This window comes from Trypanosoma grayi (assembly GCF_000691245.1).
Source record: "Trypanosoma grayi strain ANR4 Tgr_488_V1, whole genome shotgun sequence".
Classification (NCBI taxonomy): Eukaryota; Euglenozoa; class Kinetoplastea; order Trypanosomatida; family Trypanosomatidae; genus Trypanosoma; species Trypanosoma grayi.
The window spans coordinates 1-9292 of record NW_008826107.1 but is presented as its reverse complement, the minus strand read 5'-3'; the positions used below and the strand labels follow the sequence as shown (position 1 = coordinate 9292).

Below are 9292 nucleotides of genomic sequence, written 5' to 3'. Positions count from 1 at the left end.
TTTTTTTTTCCTTCTACAACTCTCCTGGTCTTCTGCACGAGTCGGTGTGGCCTTTTGCTGAGTAGGAAACACACAGAAGAAGGAAAGAGACGAACAGGTTCGTGTATAAACATTGGGAAGTGGTAAACAGGGCCGACTTGTTATAGTGTACCACAACAAAGCAGGTCGTTGTACTGAACGAGATGCTCTGCGCTGATCTCCAGCAGTGCGGGCGCTAATGGAGGAGCAGTTCCCGGGGGCGGTGCTGAACGAGTACCGCAGTCTGCGGTTTGTGTACGCGCTTCCGAAGGAGACTCTTCTCTCGTCGGTGTTCGCGGTGCTGCAGGGGCATGGGTCGGCGGCTGGCATCACCGACTACAGCGTCACGGAGACGTCTATTGAGCAGGTGTTCATGGGCATTCCATAAAAGGTGGTGCCCTGGCGCATGCGGCAGCAGCAGCTGTAGAACACGATCTGGACCCCCGTCTCGTGGCGTAATTGGGAAAACACGCCGACACCATGGAACTTCCTCGGGGCACAGCGCTCTTCGTTGTCGGTATTCTACACGGGTCGCTTCGCTGGAAGAAGAGAGTGATTTGCCTCGCCAGGAAGTGAATATCGGGACTCTTTCCCTTTCTTGAGTTCGTTGGCGCCTCAGGATCGAGGCGCTACGGCGGTTTTTGGCGCGGTGTGGGAATCGATGAGGCGCCTCGTGTAGAGAATGAATCGCAATTGCGCATCCCGGAGAAGGATGCGAAAATCATGAAAGAGGCTGGCATTATTCACTATGCTTCGAACGGCTCCGCTACAGAGTGGGTGGTTGTGTTCCCCTTGGTGGGGGGATAAGCCGTCCGGGCAACGACGACGCTTTATTGCATGCCCCAGGGCCAAGAACGCCTACGAAGGCTAGATGGCCGACGTTCCACTGGGCCGCATTTCCCATTATCTTGGTGCCGTCTGTGATGAATGCCGCCGCCTTGCTTGATCTAAAGGTGTCCTTTTTCCGGGTGGGTCTGCCTGAGGGTATTCGGGCTGGGTTCCGTTGCCGCGCGGAAAGCGGGTAACTTGTCGAGTTAAATTGGCTTCCAATGGGTTTGAGGTGCAGCCCTAAAGTTCTGCACGCCATTGCGAAAGTGTTGGTGAGAGAACCCGGAGGTGGGTAAACCGTGTCATGCAGCTCCAGATCCATTGAAGATACACACATGGATTGATGACATCCGCGTAAGTGGGCTACGGGGTGTGGTCAAGCACTGGGGGAAATGCATGGCAGAGAATATGCAAGCGCGCGGTGCAACCGTTAGGGAACACCAAAAGCTGTTTCAATGGTGCGAATTAATTGGGGTATTGCTTGATCATAAGAAAAAAAAACGGACAGTTTCATTGAGAGAGAAAATTATACGACGATTGCGTGAATCGCCACCGCTTCAGACGGATTCGATTGAAGATATGGAGAGCACAGTCTCTCGCATGTAACATGCAGCCGGGGTAGGGGGAGAATATCTCTTCCCTTGCTATTTGTGTCTTAAATATGGTGAGGCGACGTTTCTCTCGCCTTAATAGGGGATCGGCGCGTCCCGCTGATCCCGTCCGTTTGCCCCCGCATGCGTTACAACTTGGTATGCAGTGGCTTGGCAAGTTGTCGAAGAATGGACCAGTACGTCCGTCGCGAACTTTGCCAACTCCAGCCACGTTGCTTGCGGTTACCTCCTTGTACGGGTGGGGCGCTTTATTATTCGCAGATTGGGGAGAGGTCTCACTTGCTGGAGGGGCTTAAGGGGAGGAGCGGGGGTGGGGGAGACCACCTCCCATAATGTCGCGCAGGAGGAAGCACGAGCGGTGCACCTGGCATTGCTTGCTTTCCCTTACCGCATTAACGGCCCATTGCATAATATGCATGGGTACTACAACGGTGATGCATATCGTGAAGAAAGGCAACACCCAATCGGTTGGCTTGGTGCGCGAGGCTTTGGCCATTCACACGGCGCTGCGTGAGCATCGGATGCGCACCACATGGCGTTATCTGGCTTCAGAAGGCGATCCCGCAGGCGGAATTGCTAGGGGACGGCACGACACAGCCAAAGACATAGCGACAGGGCGGAACCTTCGAAGGGTGGGGGGCGGGAGGCGGGTTAAAAACGCTTTCAGCACTTCCGTTTCGCAAGTGGGGATAAAATGTGAGGTTTATTGGGAATATCTTGATTGGGTGTGAAAGTCTGGGGAAAAAACCCAATGCCGATCGAAGGAAAAATGATAATACAACTATTTCCCCTCCCTCTCTCTCTCTTTTCTGTACTGTCTCTGCTAGAGGAAAGTAAGGCTGAGACTATTCTTGTTTGTTTGTTTGTTTCTTTGCTTGGTGGGGGGGTGGCTGTATTGGAGACGCTGCATAGCCCTCAACCTCTCATTTATCCTCCCTTCGGTGCCCTACCGCCTACCCATGTGGTTCTTTCTCTTGCCGCCACTAGCTGCCTCGCTTGCTGTTCTTTTCTTCTTAAGCTGGACGGAAGGCAAAGAAAAAAAAAAAGAAACAAAGAGGTATTATTGGTCATTGCAGCTCACTAATCATGGGTTCAGAGTCACTAGGCCACAGTCTCTCCGAGATTATGAGCAACTACAACAACTCGTCGCTCTCCTCGCGGAGCAATACGGAAAGCAAATCAGAATCCATGAAGAGTGTCCCAATGGCTTCGCATTCATCACCGACCCTTTTCTCGCAGACTCTGGCTGTACTCCAGCGTGATATCTTGGAGCGACGGCGAGCGTGGTGCAGCTCCCTTCTCGAATTGCTGGTACCACTCATCTGTATTGGGTGCAGCGTCATTCTTTCATTTATATTTGGTGAGGCCAGCGAGAGTGAGCGCATCTTTGTTGATTACACGTCGCCTGCGCCCAACTCGGGGGCATTTGACTACAGGGTCAAGTTCTGCTATGACGACACGATACTCGGTCTGGATGGGGAGCCAAATGTGATACCGGGAATTTCGAGTTGTAGTGCTCTGAACAGGTCGGTCGACTGTACGGGTGATGAGAGCACCATCCCAGTAAGGGGGCTTTGCACCATCCCTCCGTTTGTACCGTTTGTGGAGTTTGTAGAGTCTTCACTCGGGTCCCTTAACGTCATTCCGGATCTTGACAACATTCTTCTGTGCCACTGGAATGCTGCCAAGCAAGCGCGGGGCGGATCTTCGGACAACGGCATGCTCAACAACGCTGGTGTATCGTTCACCACTCACTACACTGCTGTATCTACTGTTGGTTCTGTGTATATTGGCCCATCTGATAAGGTGCCCAGCGCACTCTTGAGCTACTTTAATTCGGTATCAACACTCTTTCGGTATGTATATGCTGGGACGTACACTACCACAGATGATCTAAAGGACGCTGTGGCCAAGGGTGAAGTCTTTGCCATTATTAATATCAACAGCATGACGAATGCAAAGTTTGACGTGGATATACAGATGCATCAAGATGCGTTTCCGTTGTTTAACGGAATTGTCACGGTCAATTATCCCGGGGGGCTTCAGAGTGAAACGTCGGAGATGTACCTTGTCTCGGGGTTCCTGACACTTCAGAGGATCCTGTACGACTACTACCTGGAATCCGTCGTCTCGGCTTCCGCTGTGAGGAGATACTTTGTACCGTATGTCATGTCGATGGGGTATGGACCGTACCGGGTGTCAAAAATGCTGGAGGCATCGGGCAGGTTGGTAGCGTTTATCATTGTTCTCGGCTTTTTGTATCCTGTGGTGCAGATGGCGCGACGGCGTGTGCTAGAGAAGGAATTGCGCATCCGTGAGGCAGTACAGATCATGGGACTGAAGAATATTTCCATGAACATCTCGTGGTTCATTATTTGCATCATGTTCATGTTCGTCAGCTCCATCCTCTGTGCGGCACTTCTGCAGTTTTACCTGGCTCGGACGGAATATATAGTTGTCTTCTTCGTCATATTCATGTTCGCGCTGACAACGATTCCGTTCGCAGGTCTAATCGCCGCATTCTTCAGCAAGTCCCGGTTTGCATCCATGATGGCGCCGCTCATCTATTCTGCCGCAGCTGCTCCGATTTCCGCCACGTGGGCAGTATCTGCTTCGGCAAATACAGTATTCTGCCTTCTTCCGCCGACTGCCTTTTCCGTGGCGCTGGGGATCTTGTTTAATCACGAGGTTGGTGGCGGCTTTGGTCCAAGAGACTTCAACAATCCACTTGATGGTCCAAATATGACGTCAGTTCTTCTCATGCTGACTGCAGATTTTTTTCTGTACCTGTTGCTGATGTTGTATATGGAAGCGGTGCTGCCACGTGAATGGGGCACACCCGAGCATCCGCTATTCTTTATCATCAAACCGTGGAGGCACTTCTCTGGGCAGAAGAGTGATATTGAGGGAGGGCCCGATGGGCGTGCCATGAGTGGTGTCTTTGAGGGTGACTACCGCGACGATGAAGAGAGGGTGTCTGCGGTGAAATTGTTGGGACTGCGGCAGGAGTTCAAGCGTAACGGTCACCCTTTTGTGGCGGTTAACAATCTCTACTGGGAACTCCCGGAAAACAGCATCTCCGTGCTGCTTGGCCACAATGGTGCGGGCAAGACGACGACGGTAAATATGATCACGGGGTTGACAAAACCGGACGCTGGTGACTGTCTCGTGTATGGCCTTTCCGTGCGTGAGGAATTGGAGCGGGTACGGCAGGAGATCGCCCTTTGCCCACAGCACAACATATTGTGGCCGACTCTTACATGCCGCGAGCACCTGGAATTCTTTGCACGCATCAAAGGCCTCAAGGGTGCCGAGCTCGAAGACGCAGTGCAGTGCATGCTACGTGAAGTGGGGCTGTACGACAAGCGGGACACCCAGTCAGCGGCGCTTAGTGGTGGGCAGAAGCGTAAGCTCAGTGTGGCGGTGGCGTTCGTGGGTGGGAGTCGGTTTGTGTTGTTGGACGAACCCACAGCCGGTATGGATGTGGCGGCGCGGCGCCAGACGTGGCAGTTGTTGCAGCGTATGTCTGAGAGGCACACAATCCTTCTCACCACACACTTCATGGACGAGGCTGACATTCTCGGCGATCAAGTCGCCATGATGAATCGAGGTTCGCTGCAGTGCTGCGGGAGCAGTCTGTTCCTAAAGTCCCGGTTGGGTACGGGTTACAAAATCACTATGTCGCTTCGTACTGACGCAAATCGAAAAGAAATTGAGGGTATTATTGTGCGCTTTGCTTCAGACGCGAAATATGCATCCTCTAACCCTGTTGAGCTAACGTATCACCTGCCGGTGTGCCAAGCGTATGACTTTGTGCCGCTGCTCACCTGTCTTGAGATGGTGTCAGGGGAGGTAGGCATCCGCTTCTTCACGTTGTCGGCTTCAACGCTGGAGGATGTTTTCCTCCGTATTGTGGCAGAGAACGAGGGTGAGGCTCAGATGCACGACGCTGAAAACAAGGAACTCTTGTGGCAGTGCGGTCGTGTGGAGTGGAAATGGGGACTGGTTTCGATGCAGTCCTTCGCCATGATGAAGAAGCGGCTCTCCTGCGCGCGGCGTGACTGGCAGATGCTCAGCTTTCAAATTGCCTGCCCGGTGTTGTGCGTTTTACTGGCGGTGCTTTTGGATCTCATGCGGGAAGTGCCGCCGTCATCGATGGAGTTGAGTCCTGCGGTGTATCCCTTCGACACTATGAGCGATACAACGGGATGTGCGCCATTCTTCGACACGATGAACTTTACTCCTGCGAACAGTACTACTCGGGTGCACATGAGGGACCTTAACATGGTGGACTCTATGGATATGTCTTACTACCACGTCGACAACCAACTAGCTAACGCGTTTCCACACTATACATCGTTTAGCTGCAATGACCCGGAATATGAATCTATGCTTGGTACTAAACCCATTGTGATGTTCTACAATACCTCTGCCCCTCACGAATCTGCAATCGCGTTGAGTACATTATATTCAATGATCGTGCAGACTGCGAAGGGTCGCGTGGCCGCGTCTATGCGTACAACAGCAAAATGGTTGTCAAGCACCCAAGTCCATGAGCCCATGGATGATATCAGGACGATTCTAAAGGGTGTCATCATTATGATTCCGTTCAGCATTTTGCCTTCCAACTGCGTCGCGTGGGTGGTGAAGGAGCGTGAATGCGGTGCGCGGCGCTTGCAGAATATTGCCGGCCTGCGTTTTCGTGTCTACTGGATCATGAACTTCTTATTTGATATGGCTGCATATATTGTAACGATGTTGTTGGTAATAGTCATATTGGCCATATTCAATCAAAAGGAGTACGCTAGCTCTAACACAGTCGGTCCCACATTTGTGCTGCTGTTCATATTTGGTTTAACTGGGACGGTAATGGCTTACGCGCTGAGCTTCGGCTTCAAAACCCACACAGCTGCGCAGACCCTGGTGATGATCGTTGGGTTCTGCTTTGGGTTTCTGCTGGTGAACACCGTGTTTCTCCTCACTCTCATGGACAGCACACGCGGTGTGTCCAACAAGCTTCGCTGGGTGTTCCGCTTCTTCCCAACCTACGCCGTGGGGGAAGGAATCATCAACCTCGCCACACTCCCGCTGGAGCAATACACAGACCCCGGCCGCACAGCATGGTCGATGAAGGTTGTGGGTTGGCCGTGCGTATTCATGGCGATCGAATTTCCGTTCTTCGTATTGTTTACCCTCTTGATGGATCACCCAGTGCTGCGTATGCTGCTGCGGAGGCGTGGCTACAGTCCGCTTTCTTACAGCACAACTGTGCTTCAGGAGGACAGCGATGTGGAAGAGGAGCGTGACTGCATCTACACTCGGTTTGAAGGAGGTAGTGAGACGGATGCCGTGACGCTGTTAGACATGCGCAAGGTATATAGCAACGGGAAGGTGGCGGTGCAACGATTGGCCTTCGGGGTTGTGAAGGGAGAAGTTTTTGGCTTCCTCGGTACCAACGGCGCTGGTAAGACCACCACCATGTCAGTTCTGTGCCAAGACACTCTTCCAACTAGCGGCCGCGCTTTCATCTGCGGATACGACGTTGTAGAGCAGAGCGAAGAGGCCCGGGCATGTATCGGTTACTGCCCGCAATTTGATGCCTGTCTTGACCTCTTGACAGTGGAGGAGCACCTGCAGCTGTATGCGAGCGTGCATGGTATTGTGGCAGAAGAGCATGACGCCGTTGTAGAGACGCTGCTGAATCTGTGCGGCGTCAGTGAGTACCGCACAACCTTGTCGTCTGAACTTAGCGGCGGCAACCGCCGCAAGTTGAGCCTTGCGGTGGCGCTGTTGGGCGGGCCGCGTGTGCTGCTGCTAGACGAGCCCACCGCCGGCATGGATCCGGTTGCGCGCCGCAGTGCGTGGATGTCGATTGCGCGCGTTTCGAAGTTCTGCTCCGTTCTGTTAACGACGCACCACCTGGAGGAGGTGGAACACCTTGCAAGCTGCGTTGCCATCATGGTAGACGGCGCGCTGCACTGTATTGGCGACAAGTCGCACCTGAAGGACAAGTACGGCAGCGGATACGAGCTGAGCCTTCGCATCTCCAACAACTCGTGCTACAATGGAGTGCGGGTGCTAATGGAGGAGCAGTTCCCGGAGGCGGTGCTGAACGAGTACCGCAGTCTGCGGTTTGTGTACGCGCTTCCGAAGGAGACTCTTCTCTCGTCGGTGTTCGCGGTGCTGCAGGGGCATGGGTCGGCGGCTGGCATCACCGACTACAGCGTCACGGAGACGTCTATTGAGCAGGTGTTCATGCGCATTAGCGAGGAGGCTGGGTTGGACTAGTTTCTAGGATGTGTCAAGGATTCTTCAATTGATCAGATCGCAGCATTATTTTTGTTGTTGTTGGTGTTTGTTTGATTTATTTTTTTTTTGTGTGTGTGTGTGATTGGGGCACACTTCTGTGTCTGGGGGGTATCGGCGCGTGTGCATTTCTATTTGGGGACTTATTTTTGCGTGTCCTACATGTTCTTCTGTTTATTTCTCTGTCTACACACACACATATATATATATATATATATATATATATATGGGTCTGTGGGCATGTGCCTATTGATCCTGCAGATGCAGACATGTATGTATCTATGCGTGTATGCATTATGAGTGTCTTTGTCTCCATGAGACGCGACTTCCCTCTTCAATTCTGCGAAGCTGTGGAGTGGATTTTCACCTCACCTCGCCAAGTCTTATTATGTGAGTACACTACTTCAACGATATGCGTGAAGGGTACGCGCAGGTGTGTGTCTTTTGTGCTTGTTGGTGCATCTTCTGTGTGGGTATCGTTTCTGCAAAGCTCCGCTCCCACTCCCTCTTTCCATGTCCTCTGATGTCTCTCCATATTTCTTCTTTTGCGCGCTGGGGCTTTGTATCCGCTCCTCCGTAAGCATGGTCCACTGCATGGGGGGCATCCAACCAATGTCTTGCGGTATTGGTGCTTGTTTTTCTTGGTCTTGCATCTTTCTTGGTCTGGCGCGTGTAGAGACCGCAGAGCAGAAGGCCCACCGCCAAGCGTGTTGCATTTCACTCGGGCTCAATTCAGATTGAAGCACTGGGCGAACAACACAAAATAAGAGAATAATTTTTTTTGTGTAGTTGTTGTTGTTGTTGCCTTGTTAACAGACGCCGTTGGGGTACTAATGAGCCTGCCGTCGTGTCGTGGTGAGAAGAAAAAAAAAAGAGCACGAGATTTCTTTTTCTTTGTGTGTGTGTGTGTGTGTGTGTGTGTGTGACAGCTGTATTTTGTGCCATATTGATTCCGCTCAGGAAAGCCATGTCATCCTACTCCTCATCGTCCCTTTGATGCTGGTGCTGCTGGCCACGCTACGGTTCTCGTTGTTGTTTTCACTTGTGTTGGATGCTCAGACTGCCACGGCTTGTTTGGTTTAGCTCTGACCGGTTGTGTGTGTACGGGCATGTGAAAATATGGGCAGCCCGTGTGCTGGGTCGTATAACATCTATTGCATCTATAAATCTGTGTATTCATCTTTGTGTGGGCAACATATGGATGTTTCATGACTGTGTTTTGTGGTATGATGTGTAGGCTTCAATAAAGCATTGAGGGGTGCGGGAAGACAAACCCCAAAAAAAAAAGCCAATGAGGAAGCTTTTTTTGTTTTTGTCATCCTATTGGGAAGGAACTGTATTAACAACGAGCTGGGTTTCAGAAGACCAGAGAGATGTACTCTTTGTTTGTTCGTTTGTTTATTTGTTTGTGTGTGTGTACAAAAATAAAAGGACTGGGGGGAGAGGTGGAGTGTAAGTGTTGCAGCGACTTATTATTTTGTGTTTCTCCTGTACAGCTATGGCGTGAGAAGCCAAGTTAAGAATTCACA

At 51.7% G+C, this 9292-nt stretch overlaps 2 protein-coding genes across 2 annotated transcripts; both read left to right on the top strand.

The window, feature by feature from the left end:
* Window positions 1-1873: 1873 nt before the first annotated feature.
* DQ04_04881010 (hypothetical protein) lies at window positions 1874-2188 on the top strand (the record flags this gene model as incomplete). Its single annotated transcript, XM_009313849.1, has 1 exon — window positions 1874-2188. The coding sequence occupies one exon, from the start codon at window positions 1874-1876 to the stop codon at window positions 2186-2188; it is 315 nt and encodes a 104-aa protein (XP_009312124.1).
* A 355-nt stretch (window positions 2189-2543) lies between these two features.
* On the top strand, window positions 2544-7745 carry DQ04_04881000 (putative ABC transporter; the record flags this gene model as incomplete). Its single annotated transcript, XM_009313848.1, has 1 exon — window positions 2544-7745. One exon carries the CDS (start codon window positions 2544-2546, stop codon window positions 7743-7745), a length of 5202 nt encoding a protein of 1733 aa, XP_009312123.1.
* Between the last annotated feature and the right edge of the window lie 1547 nt (window positions 7746-9292).